Source organism: Grammomys surdaster, unplaced genomic scaffold (genome assembly GCF_004785775.1).
Source record: "Grammomys surdaster isolate TR1022 unplaced genomic scaffold, NIH_TR_1.0 362, whole genome shotgun sequence".
Taxonomy (NCBI): domain Eukaryota; kingdom Metazoa; phylum Chordata; class Mammalia; order Rodentia; family Muridae; genus Grammomys; species Grammomys surdaster.
This window is the reverse complement of record NW_021604781.1, coordinates 1,125,256-1,153,164: the sequence shown is the minus strand read 5'-3', so window position 1 is coordinate 1,153,164 and position 27,909 is coordinate 1,125,256. Positions and strand designations below refer to the sequence as shown.

Genomic DNA, 27,909 nt, shown 5'->3' with positions numbered 1-27,909 from the left:
ATATACATATACATATACATATACATATACATATACATATACATATACATATACATATACATATACATGTGTGTGTACATGTAAATACACATATACATATAGTGTGTATGTGTTACACATGCACATAATGTGTATGTTGTACCTACATGTTATGTCTGAGCTCCACATGCATGCAGGCTGGGAGAGGGCATCAGATCCTCTAGAACTGGATAGATGTGAGACTGGGAATTGAACCTAGGACCTCTACAAGAGCAGCCAATGTTCCAGCCCATCCACTCTGGATTCCTGGGAAACATCCTCAAAGCCCTACTCCTACAGATGCACACAGGGATGGTGTAAGGCGATCCAAGTGTGAACACTAGCCAAGAATCTTTCAGGCATTGCCAAAATGAAAAAAGAAAAAAAATAGTCTTTCACAGCAAATAAAATGCATGCAGAAACACCCCTAGGTTCCTGCAATGTGTAAAAAGCATTTCCCTGCTTTCGATGACAGGCACCTGTTGCTTCCAGTCCTTGAAAACAGCACAGTAGCTCTAATGGCCTTTCAGTGACTCAGTGCCAAGCTCCTGCGTGTCTCCCAGCTGCTTCCTATCAGCAGCCATCACTAGAAAGTGCAGGCAAATACATGCTGTGTGGCCTTGGCTGGAGGAGGGCTGAGCAGAGTGTCCTGCAATGCCTTACCCACCCTACCTAGCCCAGGTTCCCCAGGAGAGGATTGGCTAGACACTGTTAAATAGGCTGGCAAGGACAGTACCCTCAGCTCTGCAGAATCTGGGGCAGCCCCATCCACCCTAGCCAGCCTTGCCCTGGGTACCCAAGGCTCAATCCTCTAGACCTGTCATAACCCCTCATTCCCAAAGCCTCAGAATGAAGGCCATTTTCTGAAAGGTTGGAGTGGTCCATCAGTAGTCTAATCTAAGTTTATTGGGTTTCCAAAGGGAGGTTATTAACTCAGGCCATGGGTGCCTAAGGACCAGATTTCCTTAGAGTTGTTTGTGGGGCAAAGGCAAGAATACTTCTTCAGATTGCCTTTTTCCCTGACCAAACAAGCAAGTGTGTACACAGAGACAGCCATGAATCAGCCAAGGATGTGCCTGCCCTCAGGAAGGACCTGCCATACAACTCCCTGTGTTGGGGTTTACCTCAGTCACTGGAAATTTATCATGAAAATGTCACTGTGTACTTATTTTTGGATTTTTGAGGTAGGCTCACACTGGCATCAAAATAACAATTCCCCTGCTTCAACCTCCATCCCAAGAACTGGGATTACAGTCATGTACTATCTTTCTCAGCTAAAACATCACTTTGAAGAATTGAGGGAAATTCTGAATTGCCCCTCATGGTCTTTTGGGCAGGTTTGTTTGTTTGTTTGTTTGTTTGTGATGGGGTCTCTCTTTGTAGGCTTCACTGGCCTTGAACTCACAAGAGATCCATCTGTTTCTGCCTCCCAAGTGCTAGAATTGAAAGTGTGCACCACCATGTACTAGAAACCTTAACACAAATGTGTCTTTCCACACCATCCCCTGTAGGGGGTTCTCCATACCCAGGAGTGCAAATGGATGAAGCCTTCTGCAGCCGCCTGAAGGAAGGCATGCGGATGAGAACACCGGAGTATGCAACACCTGAAATGTAAGCGCACAGCTCCGTCCCCCTCCCCCCTCACGCACACTAAGCACTCATCGGGGACCCTGGGGTGTGTGGTAAGGGGCACAGGGTGCCTGGGGTGGGGTGAGTAAGGGCACAGGTTTATTTTCAGGTCCACTCTTCAGGAATGCCTTCTCAGTCCCTACTGGGCTCTGCTGTGTTGGGAGTGACTTCCTAAGTGAGGACGTGCTCTGGTTCTTTTTCCTCTCTGATCCACTGATGGGGCCTCTCAAGGACTTTAGCTGGGAGCTGGGAAGTCAGAAAGCCAGACAAAATGAATGGCACCTAGGAACTGAAGGCAAGACCTCATTCACTAAGCAGAGCCCTGTGAGCCAAGCCACCTCAGGTCAAGGCTAGAGAGGCCTGTGTGACACAGTTCTCCCTCTGCAGAGCCATGGGAGCTTGCTTTGTAGTCGTGCTTACCCAACATACACAAGGTCCTGGGGCCATCTCCAACCCTGCATAGACTGTGCCACCAGTCATAGCACTCCAGAAGTAGAAGCAGAAGGATCCAGAATTCAAGGCCATCTGCAGTTACGTATAAATGTCAGGGCTGGTCTGAGCTACTTAAGAACCTGTTTCCAAAGACTTATATATAAATAGATGATAGAGCTAGAGAGGTAGATAGATAGATAGATGCACAGACACATAGACAGAGGACGGAGCTAAATGATGGATAGATGATAGATAGATAGATGATAGATAGATAAATGACAGATGATTAATAATAAATAGATGATAGATACATGGATATATAGATACATAGATACACAGAGGATATAGATGATAAATGATAGATGGATAGATAGAAGATAGATAGATAGATAGATAGATAGATAGATAGATGGATAGACAGACAGACAGACAGACAGACATGTGGGGTAGCTGGGAAGCCATGAGAGCTCTTAACCAATGGGCTTGTGGAGGTGCCCTTAGGAATGAGAGGAGATAGGCTCTGGGCAGCTATTCCATTGTCAGCGGGCAGCTTGACACTTGTGGGTACCATTTCCTGTAACTGTGCTGTTTTAGCACTCTGAGGCCTCAACAGGAATGTGATGACATTTGCAGTTCGGGTGAGCTGCTGACAAGGACTCGGGCCTCCCTGAGGTGGCGCCACCTTTCCTGAACTGGCAGGCGGCCTCTCCTCCCCACCCACACACAATGAGATCCTGCAGAGCCCTGGGCTGGCCTTTGGGGAGGAGTGAAGGACAGAGAAGGAAGTGTGGGCTTGGCCAAAGGGGCGGGCGAGGTCACTGTCTCTTTCTTCATTATCTGAGGACCAAGCTAGGTCAATGCCAAGACAGGGAACTGGATGAGAGAGGCACAGACTCGGACCTGAAGGCAGGGAAGACACGGCGGACTCTATCAGTGTACTTTAGGGAAGTACAATGGCTAGACTGACCCAAGAACCTCTGGGCTATGGAGAGAGTTGCTTTAGACTTGGTGGGATCCTTAACCCCTGCAAGGGAGCTGAAATCAGGTCACTCTGCACCAGATGCTTTTGCTGCTATATCATCCCATGTAGACTTCCACAATCTTGAGTAGTAGCTAGGGCAGATATGATCATCTGACCTCGGAACGTATCAAAATATGACAAGTACAGCAGCATGCTTCCTGCCAGCTAAAGAGCAGAGAAGAACTTCAGTTGCCAACGTTAATAATAATTGCAGTAATTGTTGTTCAGCTCATGACAGACAACACCAGGCCAAATGGTTCCACATGAGGTTTATTCAGGGCTTAGGGCAAAGGTAACAGCAAGAAGCGGGGAGGGAGAGAGGAAGAGAGAGGGGGAGGTTGGGGGGCTCTGCCTATTTATATGGATAGTGACGTAGCCTCTCGCAGGTAAAGGTGGGAGGTGAGCCAAGTGAATTCTGGGACAGTATGGCAGTTGCCTTGGCAATGATGTGGAGGTCTCCTAGATGTGATGTCACTGGGTTCGGAACCAGTCCTGATATCAACAGTTGTTATAAAATGATACTGGCTAATTTACTATCAGGAGTGGCTGCAGGTAGCAGGCACTGTCGTAAGTGCCTTGAACAAGTTTAATGTGTCACTGCTCAAATAACCCCATGACGTATGTGCCAGCATCGGCTGTATTTTACAGACGACAAAGCAAGGCACATGACACCTAATATGATCTTTCCAAGGCTCCATTGCCAGTCAGTTGTCAATCAGACCTCTGCACTTTCACCCCCATTTCCCTACTCCTCTACACCCCACTCCCTTACCCCACCCCCATCTCTCCAGTCCTCCACCCCTACAAGTCCTCCTCCTCCCCCATCCCCCCTCACCACCTATACCCTGAGTGCAGGGTCAGGTGAAATTGAGTACACAGGAGAGAGCAAGGACTTGAGAGTCACCTTCTGAGGAGTGTGTTAGCCCTTGGGCAGGGGCAGCTCAAAAGCAAACACGTGAGACATAGATCCTTAGGCCTCAGTGTGATCTTTCTCAACTCTTTTCCCTTCATGGAAAACTTAAGTTGGGACTCATGCCTATAGTCCTTGCACCTGGGTAGCCAAGGCAAGAGGATTACCACTAGTTCAACATCTGCCCGGTCTACATAGCAAAACATTGTCGCAAAACACAAAAAGGGAGAAGACACCAGCTCTAGAGCCTCTCCTACCCCAGAAAGAGCTGTTTGTTTGATTTATAATCAAGTTTGTTTTCTTCAATGTCAAAAACAATGAATGAATGAATGAATGAATGAATGAGGACCTCGTCTGAAAGCAGAACCTGAATCCTACAGACCGCTCCCTTTTAAAAGTGTTTAAAATCAGATGGAGCTTCCATTTTCCCAGGAACCTAGATCTGTGCCCTTGGGCTAAATGGCCTTGGGATGAGTTGCTTTGCCTCTCAGAAGTGCTACTTAAGAACACCCTTTGTTGCAAAGGCATCAGCTAATGTTGAAAATCCTTGTACCTGACAGTCCAGTGATATCATCACTGCCTGGTGGGGAGACAGAGGGAGAGATGTCCAAGATGGCCTTTCAGAGGTCAGTGTGGGAACAGCCAGATTCCTTTTGAGTAGTGGGCTGTTTCTAAGTTCTGGGGTGTGTGCGACATAGAATTGACCCCCCCCCCCCTTCTCTTTGCCTGCTGTCTGAAAGGTCAGAGCTGGCTGTTTGTTTGTTTGTTTTTCAAGACAAGGTTTCTCTGTGTATCCTGGCTATCCTGGAACTCGCTCTGTAGATCAGGCTGTCCTCAAACTTAGAGATCCACCTCCTGAGTGCTGGGATTTAAGGCTTGCACCACCACTGCCAGCCAGAGCCAGCTTTGATAGCAAAGACCTCTGACTACCAGTGTAAATCCTGCAGGGGAGTTTGGCCCACACTTTGGCCTCTTTGCTTGTCATTTTTCCAGTTGCTTCCTGCCTTAGACCTCCCTGTGTCCTTAACTGCTTTGTCAGGTACTGCATGTCGTAATACAAGACAAGGGTACCCTGAAGAGACACCAGGGACTGTCAGAGGCAGCCTGTGGCACTTATGTAGCAACCAGACAGGTAGAATGATTCCCAGGATCCCATGGGCTTTTCCCAGAGCTGCCCTCTGCTCCCAACACTTCAACAGCAGCACTGTGACTGAAGACTCAGAGCAAGCACAGCCTCTCAGCGCTAGTGTGTGAAGCCTGTGCACACGGGTACAGAATGTGGAGCTGAAGTCCTAGGCCACACAGGCTAATTGTGATCTAGTTCTGAGGTCCCAGTCCATTCCCATTTGGATCTGGATCTGATGTAGTCAGAGTCCGCTCTGGTCCAAAGGCTCATCAGGAGAGGGGGCGGGAGGGGACAGGGGGTAGTGAGGGGGTTAGGGGCACTTGGCTCAGTGTGTGTAGGGGTCTCCAGCATGTGCTCTACCCAGGGAGTAGACATGACTGAGAGAGGAACCCGAAACCCATGCTGCTAAATAAAAACCAAACCAAGCACAAAAAAGCCTGTTGATGTAGGAATCTGAGGACAAGATTTGGCCTCTGTGATATGGAGACCAGTGTTTCCAACTCACAAGCCTAACCTGATTTTGCTCTGGTGGTGAGAGGCTACTTTGTCATAATAGGGGCTTTGAAATTCTGGGCAATTACTACTAAGCAGCCACGCACTAGACCCTTGCACACATACCGAGTGACTGCTGAAGACTACTGTGCTTTGACTGACCTGCTTTGGAAATGACTTAGGTGGTGGACCTAGTGTCTTTACCACCAGGTTCTATTGCAGAACCTTCTCAGAGAAGTATAAGATCCCTTCCGAGAATCTCAGGACCACCCCAAGGAAGTCTGAGGATCTTCCCAAAGAAGGGCAAGGACTTCCCCCAAGGAAACGAGGGTCTTTCTATAAGGAAGTATGAGGTCATACGGATGCCATATGCATACAAAGAAGCCAGGTGGAACCAACCTCCATTACAACTCCAGAATGTTTTTAGCTTTGGGAACACCATCCTCCTCTTGAGAGAGGAGGGGCGCTCCACTTCACACCCAATCACACAGGTCCATATACAAGACTGATCTATAAGACTCAGTCCTGGTACCTAACGAGGGTGCATCAGGGGTTCAGGAGGGTTATTCTGTCACAGTGTGTGCCCCTGCTAGCAGGACCTGACCCACACAGACTGTTAGGTACCAATGCTATGAACCTAAAAATAAAACCATGTCACATATTGTAAAAAGCATGGTTTGGGATGAGAGCTGACAATCCTCACTGAAGAATGTGCAGGGCAGCCTATATAGATCCCACTGTTCCCAGCTTTTTCTGTGTGCTCTCGATCAACAGCTACCAAATCATGTTGGATTGCTGGCACAAAGACCCCAAAGAGAGGCCCCGGTTTGCTGAGCTTGTGGAGAAACTTGGTGACCTGCTTCAAGCCAATGTCCAACAGGTAAAGCAAAGTTTATCTGGATCAGAAGGCTGACTGTGTTCTAGTTGGGAAGAATAGGAATGAAATGGTGTATGTGTGTGTATGTGAAAGAGAGACATGTGTTGAGTGTGTATGTATGTGAGAGAGACTTGTGTGTGTGTGTGTGTGTGTGTGAAAGAGAAACATATTTGTATGAGAAAAAAACTGAGATGTGTGCATGAAAGAGATGTGTGTGAGAGATATTGTGTGTGTAAGACAGAGAAACTGTGTGTGTGAGAGAGACTTGTGTGTGTGAGAGACATGTGTGTGAGAGAGGTGTGTGTATGTGAGATAGATGTGTGTATATGTATGAGAGAGATGTGTGTGGTCTGTGTGTGTGTGAGAGAGAAACTGTGTGTGAGACTTGTGTATGTGTGTGTGAGAGATATGTGTGAGAGAAAGATGTGTGTGTGTGTGTGTGTGTGTGTATGTGTGTGAGGGGAGAGAAGTGTGTGGGAGAGAGGTTTGTGTGTGTGTATGTGCGTGTGTATGGGTGTGTGTGTGTATGTACTCATAGGAGAAACTTCAGTGATCTCCCTTCTGAGGTCTACCTTTGGTGTTTCAGGATGGTAAAGACTACATCCCCCTCAATGCCATACTGACTAGAAACAGTGGTTTCACATACTCAGCCCCTACCTTCTCTGAGGACTTCTTCAAGGATGGTTTTGCAGATCCAAAGTTTCATTCTGGAAGCTCTGAGGATGTGAGGTGAGATTCTGTTCCTGAGTTTTATTACAGAAAGAGGAGGGGACAAAAGAGGAAGGGGAGCATGGAGGAAGGAAAGGAAGAAATAGAGAAAAGAAAGAATTGGGTATCTCTTCTGCCCCGTTACCGTTGCTAACATTCTGTTCTGTTTTATCTATGTGTTCTGTAAGTTGGAAGGGGGGAGGGATTTCCCTTTTTTCTTTTTTTTTTTTTTTGGTTTTTCGAGACAGGGTTTCTCTGTATAGCCCTGGCTGTCCTGGAACTCACTCTGTAGACCAGGCTGGCCTCCAACTCAGAAATCCGCCTGCCTCTACCTCCCAAGTGCTGGGATTAAAGGCGTGCGCCACCACTGCCCGGCTCCTTTTTTTTCTAAGCTTAGAAAAGAATGAAGAATAAGACATTGTGTTTCCCCAAGTTACCTTCTCTTAGTCTAGAGCCTGATTTTCATGACATTAACTGTGATTAAACATATGTGAGTCCATAAAATAAATCTAACCAAGAGTGGGTAGCACAGGACTGTAATCCCAGGATTCAGGAGGCCGAGGCAGGAGGATCCAAGTTTAAAGCCAGCCTGGGTTACTCAGTGAAACTGTGTCTCAGAAAAACAACAGCCAAGAAGAAAAGTGCCATAAAACTAAACAAAACCAGCCTGTTTCTGTTTTTTATCCTCACCTAAGGAATTTTTACATCTTGCCTTATTGTAGCTGAAAGCAGCTGAAAGGACCAGTGGTTATAGGAGGCAGGCTGGCCAGCATGAGTAGTTACTCATTGGTTACAGAAGCTCATGCTATGGTCTGTCTGGTGCTGTGCTGGCATTTTGTACATATCAACAACTTTCATGTACAAAAACATCCTATATTGATGTACAAAGCTCCTACAAAGCACATATTATCTCTGAGAAATAGGGACTTGTCAACTGCAGAGATGAGATCTTAGCGAAATGTATGGCTATCAAATATCAGAATTGAGTTTGCAGCCCAGGAAGTCTGACCCTCTCTGTCCAGGTTCCTAATGTAGTCTGAGTCCTCTTAGGACAGTTAGACTGTCCTGGGAGCCTTCAAGTATCATTATCTGCAGTGGCCATCGCTCTCAGGCTTAACCTCGCTTCTGCTACCAAAGGAAAGGCACAGGATAGAGGTGCAGCAGTTGGAAAACATGGACAGCCATATCTATGACAGATTTTGAAGCAGAAAACCCAGAGCCGTGAAGGTTACAGGTTGACGTCACTGCTTATACCTGACATCCAGTCCAAGTGACTGATGCAGACCCGAGTCATCCAGTTTTAAATGATAAAGCCTGGCTGGGGTAGTAATGGAGTGGAAGGTGGGAACAGAGACTCAATAGGAATCTAGCTTAGGCTTTGCAGCCAGTAGGTAGGACTATCGGACAAAGGTGTAACCGATGAGTAGGTTTGTCTATGAGCAGCCATCTCATCCCATCAGGCCTTTCCAATAGCTCATCAATGAAGGTTGGCAGGTGGTCATTGAGAAGCCTTGCAAAATCCCTCTTCCTTCCCAATTGGATAGTCCCGGTCCAGAACATACCAGGTGGAGCCTCCCCTCAGCTGTACACTTTTGTCAGCTATGATGTCCCAACAGGACATTTTGTTACTCCACATCCTTTTAGGAAGTTGACAGTAATAAGTGATAAGATGAAGTCATATCACCTCCTGGGGTATCTGTCTCTTATTTGTGCCATTAAGACACTTGAGCCAGATGAGATCTCATGTCTCCTCTATGACTGGCATGATTTGATTCCACAAGGAACTGGAGTGGGCCCTTCTAGGGTTTTCCTGAAGACTATATATAAAGTGTGACTTGACTACATAGGGGAAGAGACGTTACCCTGAGGGTCCCTAGAGCGTATAAAGGAATAAGTCTGAGCCAATTGGTATTTTGGGTACTAGGTGGGATCCACTCAAGTTCCAGAATGTCCTGATTCATCAAAGGTGTGTGCCTTTTTCCTACCTTGATTATTCTTTCTACTTCTTCATTAGATACGTAAATGCTTTCAAATTCATGAGCCTGGAAAGAATCAGAACCTTTGAGGCGCTTTCACCAAATGCCACCTCCATGTTTGAAGTAAGTCATGACAATGATGATGTGGTGCTGTCAGAAATCTCTTCCTAAGCACTCACCCCAGGCAGTGCGTAGCCAGTGAGGGCCAGTGATCAGTAGAGGCCAAGGTTATGGTATGGGGGAAGAATAGACAGCCAGAAGTCACCGTGCAGAGCTGATATGAAAAAGAAGGCCACAGTTTGAAGATCTCCTAGAGTTCACCCCAGGGCCATTCTGTTCCACCAGCTCTCCAGAGGGGGAGGGGTGGTTCCTCTGCGTGTTCCCTAGGATCTCTTGTAGGCTATCAAAGATGCACCCTTCTTTCTTTAAGAGTGCAAGATGTTTGAGTACCTGGACCTTGTGATACTACAGAGTCCTTGTGCAGAGGTCTGGAAGAAGTCCACGTAGACCCTAGGCCCCTTCAGAGGAAGGCTCTGCAGCTGAGCAGCCATGTTCCCACCCAGACACACTGGTCAAAGCACACTAGAGTAACCTGGCCAACCAGCGACTTCTGTCAGCAAGTCTATAGAAAGGCCCTTGGATGGAATTGAGTGGGCACTACAAACACAGTGCTGTAATTCAAGAGGAGAAACCTTGATGCTGGGGGCTGGAGCGACGGCATAGTAGTTAAGAGCCCTTGTTGCTCCTCCAGAGGGCCCTAGTTTGGTTCTCAGCACCCACATGGTGGCTCACAACTATCTGTAACTAGTTCCAGGGTACCTGAAGCCCTGTCTTGGGAACAGGGCATGGATGCAGTGCATATACATCAGGAAAAAAAATCCTTACATATGAGATAAATATGACCTGAACCTCATCAGACACAGAAGATCAAGGGTCACAGCGACTTTAAACTATAAAGACATTTCTATTTTAAGAGGTAGGATGCCATGATCATGTTGTTAGAAATTTTGTGTGATGGCTCAGTAGGGTGGTTCGAGTCCCAGAAACAGCACTGAGCAAACCTCAGAATTTCTCAATGCCTAAAATGTAGCAAACAATGACATCACCCTCGCCTGCCCCAGGTCCTCACTGGTGTTCAGACAACCCAGTAAGAGCCTCAGAGGGAGGCAGAAACAAAGTGTGGACTCCACTTCCTGTTAACAGGACACAACACATTGTAGCAATGGTGATGAGGAGCAAGTGGGAAACTCCATGATGAGGATGACTGAACCACAGTTTCTGGAAACTCTGGCTAATAGGGCATAGGTCATATGCAAATATGCACGTGAAATATGCATATGCAAATACACATATGCAAGTATGGCAAATGCCAGAGACTGTCCAAGAGAAACTTATTCTACTACATCTATAATTTCCTTGAAGTTTTATGTACGGCAGCAGAGTCATAGCCAGACACCAAGATTAGTTTTAACATATGATTATTTGAATACATAATTTGCATATATAATTTAACATATATGATAATAAGTTCCACATGGAAAATACATGCAACTTTCCATTCCATGTATATGTGTGTGTGTCTGTGTGCATGCTATGTGCCTGCCACTGATGTATGTGTAAAGTCCGTTGGTCAAGGTTGGGTGTCTTTTGCAACTGTTCATCTTACTGGGGTTTTGGTTGATTTAATTGATCTGGTTTTAAAGACAGGATCTTTCAAGGAACCAGGAGCTCACAGTTGAGCTAGACTAGCAGGCCAGCAAGCTCCAGGACCTACCTGTCTCCATCCCACCTCCTACCCCACAGGGCTGGGGTGACAGACATGGGCCATAATGCCTGACTTTTCTGAAGACTGAGGTTCTCGTGTGTGTCCGGCAAGCACTTAATCCACTGAGACATCTCCTCAGACCTGTAATTTCCTTTTAATTTTCTTCACCTTCTGGAAGAAGGGCCTCAAAGTTGCCCGCAACAGGCACTGTTTTGTCTCTGACAAGCTCCCAGATGCCAGTGCAAAGAAAATGCTCAGTGCTGATGGGCTGGGGCTCTGTTTGCTAAGGCAGCACTGGACCACACCTCAGAGGTGCCTCCCAGTGTCTTCCCAGAGTCACTGTGGAGCCTGCTGGGCCAGGCAAGTGAGTCATCTTCCTCTTTCCCCTCACAGGACTATCAGTTGGACACTAGCGCACTGCTGAGCTCCCCCTCGCTGAAGCGATTCACCTGGACTGAGAGCAAGCCCAAGGCCTCAATGAAGATAGAGTAAGGAAGTGGAGTGGGGGTAGAGGACGATGATGCTAGACAAGATGGCTTGAGGGTGGGATGTTTAAGGCTACCTGGCCTCCTAGTGTTCAGGCATGGCAGAAAAGGAACTACTCCCCCCACCCCCAGAGGGACAAAAAAGGGGTCATAAAATTAGACATATGAACCCAGGCTCTGTGACAAGGAAGACTGGGGCTTCTTGTAACAGCCAGGCTGAGCCTGAGAAATACAGGGCCTTGATGTAAAGGAGCCAGGTGGTCCAGCTGTGAAGGAAGGGTTGGGACATGCTCACAGACTCATGAGACAACACTTTCTAGTTCTGGTCCTTGGGCTAGCAGGGTCTACACAAGGAAGCACAGTCCTGTTTGTAATCCTGAGAATTGAAACTTCTACAGTCAGGACTATTTGTATCTTGCTGAATCCATTACCCATGTCTCACTTGTAGATGTTCCCACAATCCCCTGGGGCTTGATCCATGAGGCAGTTCTTCCTTCCATTCTGTATCATTCTGGAATCCCTGGGCTCCTGCTGTAGAGTGGACTGGTAGAGATGACCTCAGTGGTTCTCTATGCGGAAGGCTACCCAAGCCTAGCCACTTACCTTCCTACCTACCTTTCCTGGCTCAAATGTCTGGCTCTCAGGTCTGAACCTATGTGGACTTTGGCAATGAAGAAGAACACTGACTGCCCTTCCATAGGACCCCGTGTGGCTCCCAGCACTTATGTGTTGGCCAGCAGCCATCTGTTAACTCTAGTTCCAGAGGCTCTGACAGCCTCTTCTGGTGTCTGGAGGCACCAGGCACACACATGGGACACATAGATACAGGCGAACAAAACACCCATACATTTAACAACAAACCAGATTGCCAGCCCACATGTTGTAGTTGACTGAGCTGTAACTGAACTCAGAAAGTCCTGCAAACCCCTCCGAGTGATGTGATTTGCACAGTCCACCTGTCCATTGGAAAGATGGGCACTCCCAGGCAAACATTTGCCTTTTCCCTGTGATGCAGTCTTAAAAGTAGGCCCTGATATTGAAGTTGCAGATTAATGGGCCCCATTCTCTACAAAGGAAAGAGTAGGCTAGCTAATCTTTTTTTTATTTTTTTTTATTAAGGAGCATGTGGGAGGAAAAGGGTGTTTTGGTTTTTTTAAACTTGATCTTTGATGAGGAAGCGACAAACCCTAATTTATATCTTCTACCCTGCAATTAAAGACTAACGATCATAGCCAGGCCGGTCCAGGCCAGTCTACCTCATGTGGCTCATGGGGTTTTCTCCATCCCAGCTCTCAGTAAACAGTGATTCCAGCCCAGTAATACGGGGGGAGGAGAAGATGCCTTTCTTCCTCCCGTGTCCATCTTGGGCTCATGTAACGTATGGTACCCGAGAACATCAGTCTCCCAGACCACGATGAGCCCAGGAACCACTATGATGACCCTGCACATGTCTGTCTGCATTTCTTGAGACCATTAGCCATGGCTGTGACTATAAGGAGGAATTTATTTCTAGAGGCCAGAAGTCCAAAGTCAAGGTGTCAGTGGGGACACACGCCCTTCGGAGGCTTTGTGGGAAGGGGTCTGTCTGCCTCTGATAGCGTCTGTGGCTTCATGCTTTCCTCCGTTTGGGCTGTCCTCAAGCCTTCTCTCTGGCTGGTTATGACTGCCATTGGTGGGGTCCGCCTGGCTAATCCAGAATAAGATCCTCCTCTTTAAACCTCAGTTTAATTGTAGAGTGGCTCAGGGGTTCCCAGAATTTCACGATGTTGTAGGAAGGGCAGGTACCTCCCCACCCCGATTTAGCTGATTACAGGAGCTATCTATTCAAGAATAGGACAGGGCTATTTCCAAGTTTTGTTTCCAATGAGAATCCCATCTTGTCAAACACTCCACTCCTATCCCCAGGCTTGCTCATTTCACCCAGCCTAACCGACCGAGGTAGTGTACATATTCTGAACAAAGAATGTTTGACTAGAGACAGATGTGATTCTAGAACAGGTATGGACAGGAGACCCACTTAGGTAGGCATTAGTCCTTTCCCAGTAAATATCTGGGAGACGTTTGATTGACTGCTTGTTTCTCTTTCTCTTTAGCTTGAGAATAGCAAGTAAAAGCAAGGAGGCGGGGCTTTCCGATCTGCCTAGGCCCAGCTTCTGCTTTTCCAGCTGTGGCCACATCAGGCCTGTGCATGATGACGACTCTGAGATGGGGAAGGAATCCTGCTGCTCTCCACCCCCAGACTACAACTCCGTGGTGTTGTACTCCTCCCCGCCTGCCTAATGCTTCTCACAAGCCCCAGACAACCAGCCTCTGACAGTATTATACATATATGAGTTTACACCTATTCCGCTCCACAGGAGCCTGCTGCTTTTCGTGACTTTTAATCGTGCTTTTTTTTGTTTCGTTTGTTGTTGCTGTTTTGACTAACAAGAATGTAACCCCAGATACTGACATGTGAGGAACACTATGTTAGAGAAATCCTAAGTCCAATGGCTCACCTGCTTCAACCCCCAAAGCCTCAGGGTAACCTGGACAGGAAGGGGCAGGAGCTGCGCTGGGCATGGCCTTGCCTACCCTCCCTGCAGCTGTGGGACCAGATGCGGCAAGCCCATTAGCTCATAGCTGCATGCATGCACTGACCTGCACTGTGTCTCTTATGGAGGAAAGGGAGAACAGAGCAAACAAGAGGAGGCACAGGAAGAGGCCTCGGGATGCGTTATGTGGAGCCGGTGCAGGAGAGGGCTCTGCTATGGCACTTCAGTGACTTCTCACTCCTGGCCTCTGCTTTTTTGGGCCCCCTTCCAAGATGGGGGCAGACTGTGAGGGACGTTTCCTAGACCAGGGCACATGTTCTCGGGAATCACAGTAAATCTTAAATCTTTTCCCGGGAGTCTTCTGTTGTCTGTTTACCATCCAAAACATGTTTAATATGTGTCAGTGAGGGTGACACTTGGCTCTGAGGCCAGACTCAGCATCAGTTCCTCTAGTGAGATGTACCGAGGTCGGACCTAAGCGTGGAGGCCTGACCTTAGCATACTGCTCACAGGGAGTTAAGTGGTCCAGTTTGGCCTAGCAAGGTTGCCTACTGATGGGCTCAAAAGCCACATTTTAAACAGATTCTATTTTAAGTATTAATATATAGACAAGACACTTTTGTATTATCCTGTTTTATGTAGTTAGCTATCCAAGGGAGAGTAATGGTCTAGAAAAGGGTTATCTCTCTACCCAAACCCGGCCTGATGGACTAAGACCTGGTAAGGCAGAGTGGATGGATGCTCCATGTATAATCACCAAACCACTCACCCAAAGTTGGGACTTCACTGTCTTCTCTTTACTTCATCATGGATTTTACCATCTCAAGGCAGTCTGAGAGGAGCAAAAGAGCGTCAGTCACTGTTTAGTAAGCACTTTATGCTCCTTGGCAGAACAGGTGATGTGCAATTTATACAAGCTATCTCTTCGGCTGGGACTCAGGATATTAGCCAATGAGCCATCAAAAGAAAAAAATCTTATTTTCATCTGTTTTGGACCTTGCCTGGGGTCTAATGATGATGGCAACAGGGTAGAAATGGGAAGACAGGGTAGAAAAGGGTGCCTGCTCTTTGGGGTCTTAAGAGATTGTGAGCCCTGGGTCTCTAAAATGGCTCTCTTAGATGTTGTATGTGCAAATTATGGTCTGTGTGTTTAGGTTGTGTGCACCTGCTGGAGCTAGTCACAGCTGGACAATGAATAGCTGCTTCGGGAGAGTAGACCATGCTTGCCACTTAATTCTCTGGCCTGAACAGGAGCATGTGTGCCTGCTTCCCTATGTACCACATCCTTAAAGTTTTCTGTCTGATGAGACTGGAGACTCAGTGCAATCCCCAGAGACAGTCTGCAGCCCACAGTGGCCAGAATTAAGACAGCTTAGGAAAAGGCTTCCAGCCACACTGGAGAAAAAAAGGTAGGGCTGGGCAAAGATATCTTTATTCATTTGCAAAAGCTTGTCAGGTATACTGTGTAAGTCAGGCAATTAGACAGAGGCTACCAGAGAAACAGACGATGCCAGCATCCTGTGGTTTCTCCTCCAAATATTCAGTAAGTAGTAGAGGGGAAAATGAAGACCATAGCTAATCCTGTATTATTCGGATTTTAATAATCTAATTCATAATCATCCAGACACTTTAGTAAATGTCCCTTTTCCACAAAGGTAAAGAAAACCTATCGGGATTCTCTGGTTCTGTTTGAGGACTGAGCTTTGGAGCCCATGAAAGTCAATCAACCAGATTAAAAAAAAAAAAAGGTGGTTCCTTCTGAGTTTTTAAGGTAGGAAGAAAAATGGAAGCTTATGACAGACATACCTAAGTGCACTGTGCCTGTTCACCAAAACCAGCACTGAGTGTTAAGAGTCTTGACAGTGACATTAAAGCTGTTTGCCATTCAGGTGAAAGTGGTTGGCACTAAGGAAGAACAAACATTTTCTCCTAGTGTCCGAGATGGCCAATGTGTGACTAGGGAGCCAAAGCCTCAGGCAAGTCCAAATTAGCCCGAGACGGGTCCTCAGGGGACAGATCTGTTCAAATCCTGTTGCACAGGTCTTTGAGCAGCGCTGTGGTCCCCTGTCTATAAGTCAACTCAGTGAAGGGGGAGAGCAGCCTTGACCCACGGTGGTAGGAACTGTGTATGTATGTTGTGTGTGTATCTGTATGTTTTGTGCATAACTATTTAAAGAAACTGGAATTTTGAAGTTACTTTTATATGAGTCAAGATTATGTGCTCCAGACAACTAAGGCATGATCTGGCCTCGCCTCTCAAGTCATGATGAATGTATTCCATATATTATCTTCATTTAATAAAATTAACTTTCAAAACCAAGGGTTTTTTTGTTTCTGTTTTTGTTTTTTTTTTTACTTTTTTTGGTAAGTGGGGGTCAAAAGGGTGGGAGGGAGTCCTAGGTGTGCCTCTGAGTAGGGTGTGAGACTGAGTCCTGGGATGGCTTACTAAATACCAATTATCAAGCCTGGCCCAAGGAAGATTACAGCAAGCACTACTGGAGCAAGGGCATGCAACAACCCCACTGGTCCCATCCAGTGGCTGCCTAGGCCACAAGATGCTGCACACTGCACACTGCACACTGCACACTGCCAATGAAAAGCAAGTTCATATAAGGTGATGCAATGGAGTTCTCCAGGAGCAGAAGCAACGGAATGAAATTATACAGACTATAAAAGGATACATCATTGGCTAGAGAAAGGCTCAGAGGGGAACGGCAGCCCACGCTGTTCTTGGAGAGGACCCAGTTGCCAATACCCAATGACAGTCTGAAACTCCAGTTCAAGGGCACCCAATGCCTTCTCTGGGCCTCCTCAGGTACCAGGCACCCATGTGGGGTGTGTGTATGTGTGTGTGTGTGTGTGTGTGTGTGTGTGTGTGTGTGTGTATATGCAGACAAAACACTGATACACATAAAACTAAAACAAAAATTAAGCAAATACCTATCAAGTTGGTTTCTGTAATATGGTCAATATGGTCCAATGACCAATGTCTTAAAGCTAAGATGGCAAGAACCTCGTTGGTTCTTGGTCACTGGAGCTGGATGCTTGGGCAGTCGGCGCTGCATAGTGGCTGTCTCACACTGAAGAGACTGACTTCCAGGCAGTTGGTCTATGTTGGCCACTGGGAAATGCTAGGTCTTAGTCAAAGAAATGAGTATCAACAACGTAAATGAACTCAGTGGCAAAGGGAAGGCCAGGCAATCGAAGGCTGAGTAAGTTTTCTTCTGGGTGTTTTTTATCTGGGCAGCTACCAGAAGGTGGGCCTTCCCCAGGTTACCTCACACGGCCTAAGACAATCCCTTAACTGAGGCTCCCTGCTCAGGTCAATCTAAGGTGTGCCAAGCTGATATTTCAAACCAACCATCACAGACAGCTTGCCCAGAAATACCAAAATGAAAGGAGTAAATCTTGTGGACGGGCTGCCTAGGAAGAACCTGCAATTTAAAACCAGGCTGTCTCCCCTAAACACTAATTTTCAAGTGATAAACAATTCCCACAATTACAGGATGTGTGTACTGTTGTACACATGTGGATTAGAGGGGACACGTGGGAAACAACAACAAAAGCATAAAACAAAAGAAATCCCCCAAGAAGTGCTCCACTTGGCTCTGTGGCTTACACCTCGGAAGGGAGACAATCCAGGCAGGCACTAGATATAAACTGGCTACTCACTGATCTGGCTGATAATACCCTGGAGCTAGGTAGGAGGAGTACAAGGTGGGAATTTGACAAACATCCTTGGGTACAAAGGCAAGAAAAAAAGAATAAACGGCCAATCTCAACAAATTTGTAGAAGACATTTAGTCTTCAAGAATCTGAAATACAGCCAGGCAGTGGTGGTGCACGCCTTTAATCAGAGGCAGAGACAGGAGGATTTCTGAGTTCGAGGCCAGCCTGGTCTACAGAGTGAGTTCCAGGACAGCCAGGGCTACACAGAGAAACCCTGTCTCGAAAAACTAAAAAAAATCCAATCAAATCTGAATTACAGGTCAGGCAGTGGTGGCGCACGCCTTTAATCCCAGCCTGTCAGCCTCTACTTCAGGCCCAGTCACATTTCCCAGAAGCATACATAGCTACATCCTTCTTCTTGTACAATCTCTGGCTCGGCTCAAGTTCTCTACTTGCCCCTGAATTTGTTTCTTTCACGGAACTAACTACAACTTTAAACTTCCTACTGTCAAGACAGGTGGTGGTGGTACACACCTTTAATCCCAGAATTCAGGAGGCAGAGGCAGGTGGATCTCTGTTTTGAGGACAGGCAGAGCTGCACAGAAAAAAAACCCTGTCCTAGAAAACCAAAACCAAAAAAAAAAAAAAAAAAACAAAACTTTGAAGCCCCCTGTGTTTTGAGCTGACATGGTAGCCTAGGGGTGGTGGGTTCTAAGAAAAAGTCTGATTTCATAACCAAGTCACTCTTTTGGGAAATGATTTGAAGAATGTCTGAGGAGCCAGCCTCATGGCAGAGCAGAGATATTTTCTCATGACTCTGGGAAGTGACAGGACATTTGAGAATTCTTTCTTGAACAGTGGGATGACCTAGCAATGGTTCTTAGACTTCCACAGCATGAAAACACATTTCCAGATTTGGGGCTTTCAGAGGTCAGGAATGCTGAAAAAAAAATGTGCTGGGTCCCAACACAGGGATGGCCAGCTTTCATCTTTGTGGATTATGGACATTTAAGGGAGAAAATAAGCAAGCAAGAGCTAGTCCCCAGATCCAACTCAATTTGGGATCAATGAGTCCACCATCACAATTCACTGTGTGACATACTGTTTGTGAACTTTTACATATATAAAAATGTGTGGGAGTGGGTGGGTGAGAGAACACCCTCATAGAAGCAGGGGGAGGGGGAAGGGGATGGGAGTTTGTGGAGGGGAAACCTGAAAAGGGGATAACATTTGAAATGTAAATAAAATATCCAATAAAAAAAAATGTGTATGTGTGCTATCCTTCAAAAAGAACCATTAAAAGAAAAAAAAGTCCTACCATATAGCACTTTTCTTTTGGAGACAGGGTCTTATTATTGTAGCTTTAGCTATACTGGAACTACATAGACCAGGCTAGCCTTTGCCTCCCAAGTGCTGGGATTAAAGCACCACCTCTAGCCACGTAGCACCCATTTAAAAAGTGGGTACGTATCTCAGGCATGGAGCACTTGCCTCATAATACATAAATACATAATACATGAAGACTTGAGTACCAAAAAAAAAAAACCCAAAAAACAAAAGCAGAAAACCCCTAAGTAACACACACAAAAAAAAAAGAAGAAAGGAGATGAATTGTATTAGTAATCTCTAAAATTCACTGAGACAGATGCTCAATTTATTTTGAGGTTACAGTAAGAGAAACCCATAGTGAACTGATGTCTTAAAAATGATTTATTTGGGGGGGCTGGAGAAACGGCTCAGAGGTTAAGAGCACTGGCTGCTCTTCCAGAGGTCCTGAGTTCAATTCCCAGCAACTACATGGTGGCTCACAACCATCTGTAATGGGATCTGATGCCTTCTTCTGGTGTGTCTGAAGAGAGTTACAGTGTACACACGCATATATAAAATAAATTAAAAATGATTTATCTTTATGTATACTGGTGTTATGCCTGCCTGCCTGTGTGTTGTGTCATATCCCTTGGAACTGGATTGCTGTGAGCCACCGTGTGGGTGCTGATAATTGAATCCAGGTCCTTTGGAAGAGCAGTCGACGCTCTTAACTGCTGAGCTCCCTACTCCCTCCCCCCGCCCCCCGGCACCCTGTACGTTTGTGCACCACAGTGTTGTGGATTATAGTGAACTGCCATGGGGGTGCTGGGAATTGAACCTGGGTCCTAACCGCTGAGCCATCTCTCCAGCCCTCCCAATCACAAGTTAAAATGACTATAGCTTGAACATGCATTGAAAACACCTGGCCTACAGAATGCCCTGGCTCCACAGCACAGGCAGGGCACTGCAGGGTCAGATGTATTTCCTAGTGGTGAGAAGGCCAGGGGGGCTGAGGTCACTATTGCTGCACAATAGAGCGACTCCCCCCAGGTAAGAATCCAAATTCAAAAGTCCAGTTTGAATTCTACTCTGCGTGCATTCCACAGCAACTGTAACCTCACCAGGAACCACGCCTTCCCACATCCCACCTGCGCTGGTGAGCTGTAATTGCTGTCATTTGAGTACTTCCTGCATGGCAGTAAGTAAGTATTCCAAGTGCTCTGAAGGGCTAAACTCATTTTCAGTACCATCTACTGGGACATGTACCTGTCACTTCAGTGGGGAAATTGAAAGAATTCTGAAGTCCCTCTCACGTGTCCCCACCCACTTGCATTTGTGTCCATACAACTGCCCTCCCCCTCGAATGGCTCACCCCAAGCATAATGGCAGTGCTCTTGATGGTCCTCTCACCAACTCCCCCCTCCCCCCCATTTCTCCATTCCTTGGGAACACAAAAACATGCCTATCTCATCTCTCATCCCACTTCTCCCTGGTCCTTCATGGCAGACCTCTGAATGGTTTTGCCTACGTAATTGGTTTCCAACTCCTCTCCTCCCTCTTTCAAGCCAGCAGCACTGCAGTGTGAGCCAGGAGCTCACACTTAAGCCACTCTGCAGAAGCTCGGCAGCCACCTGGTGGTTTAGTCCTGATCCAGCACTAGCAGTTGTACAGTTTCTGAAAAAAGTCTTTGGGGCTGGAGAAATGGCTCAGTTTGGTTAAAAATAGAACAAAAACAAAACAAACCTACCTGCTGCACAGGCATGAAGTGCAGTTCAGATCTGCAACTCAAGCACATAAAGTCCAGTCGAGCAGTGCACATATGTGCATATGTGCTCCAGATCCTCCTGGAGCTTTCTGGCCAGTCAATCGGGCTGAATGATGAGCTCCAGGTCCACTGAGATGCTGTATGGTGGTTTGAATAATCACAGACTCAATAGGTTTTTATATATTTGAATGCCTGGTCCTAGCTGGTGGACCTCTTTGGGAAAGAATGGAGGTGTGGCCTAGTTGGAGGTGGTGTCAATGACGGGATAAGCTTTGAGTTTTCAAAAGCACAAGCCATTCCTAGTTAGCTTTTGCTGCCTAGTGCTTGTGGATCAAGATGTAAGCTCTACTGCTCAGCACCATGTCTGGCTGCCTGCTACCATGCTCTGCCTCATGATGGTCACGGACTCAAACCCTCTGAAACTGTAAGCCCTTAATAGACTCTTCTGTAAGTAGCCTTCATCGTGGTGTCTTATCACAGTGATAGAAAAGTAACTAAGACACCATGCTTCTGGATGGATGGATAGACAGACAGACGGATAGACTGGTGAGATGGCTCAGCAGTTAAGTACACTGGATGCTTATACAGGAGCTGAGTTCAATTTCCAGCACCCACATGGTAACTCACAACAGTACCTCCAGTTCAAGGGAATCTGATGCTTTTTTCTAGCCTCCGTAAGAACCAAGTACACACATGATGCACACGTTACATGCATGTGTGTGCATACATACCTGTCTTCACTTTCATTGCAAAAAATATCCCCTTCTCCCCTTTCTCTTTTGTCTCTGGCTAGCTGAACCTAACTTCTCTGACCTTTGAACATTGCTCTAGGGCTCTGGCTGGGAGCTTCAACTAGGCTCAGTACCTCAAGCAACACCATGACTTTAAATGGCCTCTGTCTGGTGAATATCTTCAACACACAGACCAGTCCTGGGCCTTGAACTCCTATGTCCTATGCTGATGTTTCATCTCGGTGCTCGGAGCCTGTATCTTTCAGCTGGCCTCAACAGCTCCACTCAGTCTTTTCCAAGTCCCCTTTCCTCAGGAATAGCATTGTGACTGGCACCGTATACCATGACTTGGTGGGCCAGTCAGGAAACAACCTATTTTCTGCCCACCTCTTGTTATTCATTCCCCAAAAGCTCCACTAGGTGTCAAGCCATGAGAAGATGCTGAGACACATTCTCAGCAGAGATAGGCTAGCTCCTGCCACTGTAACTCACTCAGCTAAAGCTCCAAACTTAAAAAAACCTAGCTGTCATTCCTGCTGTGCCTTGTCTAAATCCCTGACCCACAGAATCTGAGACAGGGTAGGCGTACCATTAACCTTGGTGCAAAACAGTAAGGCACTACAATGTGCAAAAATCTCAGGCTCCAGGACAAATCAGACCCCCCTCTGCCCTCCTATCAAAACCCTCCGTCACTTAGAAATCTAGCAATCCCAAATTGCATTCTTTTCTTCTTTATCCCATGCTGGTCTGCTTTTAAAGTACAACCAGAACCCAATGCTTCGCACCTTCCCTGGGGCCACCCTGGCCAGACGCCCCCTTTCCCTTGGAAGGCCACAAGAAACTCCCTAATCTTGCTCTAGCAGTGTGGCTGCACGCCTCTTCCCTGGTTGGTCCTTGACACGACAGCTAGAGTGATCTGTAAGTGTGTCACATTCCTCTTCTGCTCACAATTGTCCAGTAGCCCTTTCACTGAGGGCAAAAAGCAAAACAAACGATCCACAAGTCCAATGCTTGTCTTTCCTAGAAGCTTCTCAAGGTCCTGACTGAGTCTGCTGTAGCTGGATTTGTCTCATTTGTTCTACATCCCCACTCTTGCCTTCATTGGTGGGACTGGCAACTCCACAACCTTCAGGTCCTTGCTCACATCAGCTTAGCAAGACCTCTGTGCCAGGTCACCCTCTGAAACTGCATCACATCTAGAGGGGCAAACATGGCCATGTAAATGAGAATTACAAGTAATCTTTCTGGTATTAATGTTTCCCATGCAAGAGGCTAATGCCAAAAATGGTTATACTATCTGATATTTGGATTCAACTCTTTATGTGCTAAATCTGGTAATAACTGGTTCTCCTAACTATAATTACCTTCTAAATACTACATACAGTTGCCAGTATCCAAGGGGAATTGTTTCTAGTATCCTCTTAACCTCCAACCAAAACTCTTCACACTCTTCTGTATAGTTCGGAGCATGCCTAGGAGACTCACAATTAACTCAGTGTAAATGCTACAGAAGTAACTATCCTTGGAATGACAAGGAAAAATGGAAGATCTAAACACTAGCAAAGTGTCTTCCCTCGGTGGTTGAGTGAACTACACTTGACATAACAGTCTGTTAGTATCTGATGAGTGAATTCCAGTCCATTCCCCTGTGGCGACTGAAGGTGAGCTGCTTGCCCAAGGTCACAGAGGCTTAAAGTGCTCAGCAGTGGGGCTGATACTTCCAGTCCCCAGTCATGCTGTAGCCAGCTGGATTCTTACAGGCCTTGTCATACTGCTTGTTAGCAAGATTTAGAGGCACAGGTTTTTTTTTTTTTTTTTTTTTGTTTTTTTTTGGGCCTTTTTCCTTCTGGCCCAGCAGTCTGTGTGAAGGGAGATTTCAAGGGACCTCCTGTGGGTTTGTGTTGAACTGGAACAACAATGCACTGCCTTCAGAGCTGTCCGGTTGCAGGGTGAGGAAAATGGGCTGTTCCACTGCTTTTGTCCTATGTCACCAAATATACCACCGGCCTGGCTTCAACATCCTGGCCTAAAAAATCTTCTAAACTAGTGTGCATTTTCACTCCTATCTGGATCCATGAATAGCTACACATTTCTTTTTAAATGACCGTTCCCCTCAAGCCATCGGCTAGTCCCTCAACTGGCAGCAATCTCCTGTCGCTGATCCCCTCTGCCACCCTTGCCTGAAGCCCCCTACTCCTTGACCACTTCCTACTCTGTGCTTTCAACTCTTCAAATCACAGGAATTTCAAACACACTGGAGGAAAAACAAGACAAAACAACACAACAACCCACAATAAACACTATTCAGGCTCAATAAATGCTGGTAACATTTTTGCATAATTTATTCTTCTGGAATGTTTTTGGAGAATCTGGAGAAGTGTCTCTCTCTGCACATGGCACAGGCATGGACCCTGAGGTATACTTAGCTACAGGGTGCTACAACCAGCTCGTGTGAGGCCCTAGTTTCCTTCCCAAAGAGGGGAGGGAACTAGCTCCATGTCATTCCCTACCCTGTCAAGTAAGTAGTTTCTTAGACATTCTGTACATAGAAAATCCTCCTATCTGTAAGTTTTAGCCTCAGCACAGACCCAGGGACACAGGGCATCCACAACTAACAACTGCTAAATCACTGAACAAATCTAACTACCATTTCACTCAAAGGCATAAACTCTTCAAAATACACGGGTAACGACAGTCTTCAAAAACCCAATCAAGATCATATATGAACTGGTAATAATAACAAAAGAAAAACAAGTTTATCTCTGCAATTCTTTATTAAAAAATACTGCTATACACATAGAGACTGAAAACCGGGTTAAAGATGAGCGACAGGTACCGGGGTCGTGACATTAGAACTCAAACATACTGGTGCTTTTAAGAGACAATGTTGCTATCCAAATGACAGAACCAAGGTCAGAGCAGAATACAAGGGCACCCTCAAAGGTCTCTGCACTGAAGTACATACACTAACAGGACTGGAGATGGGCACACAGCTGAAGTGAGTGACGCGACATGATTTCAAGGGTTGTCCTTTCCGTGTTGTGTCTGTCATAACAGGAAGTTTTGGTGAGTTCACATCCTTCATTCGATACTCTCAGATATTAAACTCTTCCTATGCACTAAATAGTAACTTTCAGACAACCTCCTATATGGGTTTAAACTGTGGAAAAGAGGGCTCCCAGAAAAAGGAAAAAAAAAAAAAAAAAAGAAACCCATCAAAGCAGAACAAGAGTTCTTTTGAAAACCATTCCCACTGAAAATGAAATGAAAAATAAATACAAAATAAAGCTAAAAAATATGCATCACCTGACACCAACTGTTTTCTGGCTGACAATATTTACTTATGAAAACTTTCAGCTGACTATCTTTTATACCCAAACCAAGTCCTGAGGTTACTAGGGGCTGAAGCAAACTAGCACTTCTGATGCAGACACTCTGGGTTTGTGATGTGAACCTGCCTTGCAGAGGGGAGTTTGCTGGTCTATGCGGAACAAGAGATTCAAGCCCTATTTTACCCCTGCCCTTCTTTAGCATTCACATAACATTGGTCCACAAATGAAAATTTTCAAAAAGTTCCCAGGCCCCCAAAACTAAAATAGATGATCCCCTTTCATTTTCAAAGAAAACAATATTGGAAAAAAATCTCCAGCCCGCTTATAAATTAAGCATTTCATATTTCTTCTAGAATACAAGTAGTTCTTTTTTGTACAAAAGAATTACAATATGATTTGTCAAAAAACATATAAAAAGACAGCTGCTCTTCCTCAAATACATGAGCTAATGATAAAGACTTTTGTGTGTTACATTGAAAGTTCTTGTTCCCTTTAAATAAAAGGAACAGCATGGTGGCAAATGTTCATTGTCCTTTGAATATTGAACATTATGTTCTTTTAAAATCCATCCAGATCAAATGCAATAATTGATTTTCTTGTTAACAACTGATGCTACCACTCGTGGATGCAGACGTGCTTGTTAGACGGTGAAGTGTGTCTCTAGTCCTCAAAGCTTTCAGTGAAGAGAGGTGCTTTTTCTTGATGCAAATTTCAAGGCAGAGAAAAATCATTTTAAAGCTTATAAAAAGTGAACAGAGAAATGTTAAAAACTTCTCTGAAATATACAAATACATATACTTGTTAAAAATGAAGACAGTAACATCAGTTGCAAGTGCTTGGAGTCTGTCCTGACCCTCTGAATCCCCGAATTTTCTTCCCAGTTATGGGGTGCACATCCAGTGCACGCTGAACACTCGGCACTGGGAAGGAGATGAAGTCTTCATGGTGGCTGTTTAAGAGAAAATCCCAATGTATTTGGCAGTCTTCGGTATTGAAGCGACCACAAATCCCACAAATACTTGAGTTTGGCGACAACTGCATGTCCAAATAGTAAGAAAGTTCCAAGGAGAAAAACTGCAACTTTTGAGATGGCCTTCTCAGGTGACCGACCCTACAGGGTGAGTTTTATCAAAAGTCCTGTTACTTTGGGTTAAGCAGTGAGTGCAAAGGCACAGCAGAAAAGTGTCCCTCCAGAGTCAGGCCGCAAAGCATCAGGCCGCTGCTGCGCTCAGCTCACTTCTCAACAGTGTCTGAGTCTGTATCCAGTGTAAAGTACCATTATAAAGCTGTAGTTCAAAGACAAAAAAAAAAAAAAAAAAAAAGCAAACTGGAAAGACCCTAAAGTATTATAACTCCTCAACTTTTAGGCCTTCAGCACAATTTCATTTTGCTATTAAAAATTACGTCAATATAAGTGTGTCTGACTGGCAGGCAGACGCCTCTGTGAAGAAGCCTCTGGATGAACCTGGAGAAGAGCAGCACCTGCTCCTTCAGTTACTGTTCCGATCGTTACCTGGAAAAGGATTTAAATCAACAAATAGGGGAATTCATATCTGACAACTCAATGATTATTTCTCTTTGCCTGTTCTTAAACACAATATAAGCCTCAATCTGAGCTAAGAGTGGGTGGCATATGGGCTTGCATACAATACTCAGAAGGACTATGCACTACATAGCATTTCTATGAACTACTGACCTGGCCTGTTCCCCAAGAGCAAATTCTGCACCTCTCAGTGGCGAACAGCTGCCCCCTTTTTGTTTCCCAATGTCCTTGCAAATAGTTCCCTTAATAAGTATACAATGTGGCAAGAGGTCAAAGATCAGAAAAAAAAAGTCTTTAAAAAATTAAAATTAGTGCATACAGAAGTGGAAAACCATAAGCAGGAGCATCATTCACTGAAAGGTAACCTTAGTCTGAATAAATTCTTCGGAGGCCTGTGGCAGCCAGAGTGCGTACAAAGTGAGACATTCTTCCTCTCAAGTAACAGTGCACCTGACCCAAGTGCGAGAAGCTTCACTCCTTCCTGCTCATTCCCCTGGTGGCAGGAAGATGGAGGACAGTTCAGCCATAGTGCAAACTGGCTATAGGCTTGGTCCTTCACCATGCCCTGTCAACATTTTTAGCAAATACTACAACTGACCATTTGCAGCCGCAATCAGTTCTTGAAAGGTATTTTCAAAACAGCGTTTCAGGTCACTGTACGTCACCACCAGCACACTCTTCTCGTCCCTGGAAATCAGGCTTATTTTTTCTGGTACACCAGCATCTAGCTGAAAGAGGAGAGGTATAAAAAAATATGCAGTACATTCCATGAGGAAGAGAGCTGATCTATTTTAGGACAACATTTTTGACGATGATGAATGAAATATTATAATAAATCTAAGTATTTCTATTACATTCCTTTTCAGATTTCCATAAACAGCTTACACCAGGGGTCAAAATTTCTAAGAATTCAAAGAAATATTGCTGTTTCCTCTGCCTGACCTAGTGTTTCCGACATGTTTGATTACTATCTTCTGTAAACTTGACACTAATTATTTACTCAATAGTTTCTACGTTGTATATTATAAATACCAAGACAGAACAGAATGCATTTACTGTATTATTTAGGAGACAAACTTCAGGGCACTATCAAATGTGAGTATGAATGTTTTCACAGCTTGGTACCCACAGTCAAACTGCTCTCCAAAGAACATCAAGAAGATGTCATCAATGAGTTATAACAATCTCCCAATAACTCGGCGTCAACAAGTACCTTCCTATCCTTCTATGGACAGGGTTTCTCCGTGTAGCCCTCGCTGTCCCAGAACTCTCTGCAGACCAGGCTTGCTTCATAACTCAAAGATCCTCCTGGCTCTGTCTCCTGAGTGCTGGCATTAAAGGTATATACACACCACATGTGGCTTCTTTCATTTTAATTTAAAAAATGTTTTTCATTAATATACTTCTGTAGCTTCCTTTATGGGTACCAGTTTATGATCTCTGTCTACTTACTCCATTACTGGGGTTTGGCAACAATACGGTTTTCATCAGTTTTTTTTTTTTTAAATAAGTTTCTTCTTTCAGTATTCCACTAATTGACTCATTAAAAAAGTTTACATTTCACTGGAGGCTTAAAACTTTCAAAATG

The 27,909-nt window shown here is 45.5% G+C and overlaps 2 protein-coding genes across 7 annotated transcripts in view; one reads left to right on the top strand and one right to left on the bottom strand.

The window, feature by feature from the left end:
* The window catches only part of Flt1 (fms related tyrosine kinase 1), a 163,012-nt gene extending 146,718 nt beyond the window's left edge, over window positions 1-16,294 (top strand). Inside the window, exons 25-30 of the mRNA XM_028779768.1 lie at window positions 1,530-1,629; window positions 6,403-6,508; window positions 7,092-7,234; window positions 9,228-9,312; window positions 11,348-11,442; window positions 13,533-16,294. Of these exons, the coding sequence (XP_028635601.1) occupies window positions 1,530-1,629; window positions 6,403-6,508; window positions 7,092-7,234; window positions 9,228-9,312; window positions 11,348-11,442; window positions 13,533-13,719 (716 nt within the window). The 3' untranslated portion in view covers window positions 13,720-16,294. The remainder of the gene's footprint in view (window positions 1-1,529; window positions 1,630-6,402; window positions 6,509-7,091; window positions 7,235-9,227; window positions 9,313-11,347; window positions 11,443-13,532) is intronic.
* A 7,907-nt stretch (window positions 16,295-24,201) lies between these two features.
* The window catches only part of Pan3 (poly(A) specific ribonuclease subunit PAN3), a 120,161-nt gene continuing 116,453 nt past the window's right edge, over window positions 24,202-27,909 (bottom strand). For 4 of the 6 annotated variants that reach the window (XM_028779839.1, XM_028779840.1, XM_028779841.1 and 1 more), the window contains 2 exons: window positions 26,920-27,049; window positions 24,202-26,291 (listed from right to left, as the gene is read on the bottom strand). In XM_028779839.1, coding sequence (XP_028635672.1) covers window positions 26,269-26,291; window positions 26,920-27,049 — 153 coding nt within the window. In that variant the 3' untranslated portion in view covers window positions 24,202-26,268. Of the gene's footprint in view, window positions 27,050-27,909 lie in introns of all 6 variants that reach the window. The other 2 variants (XM_028779842.1, XM_028779838.1) reach the window with 2 other exon arrangements.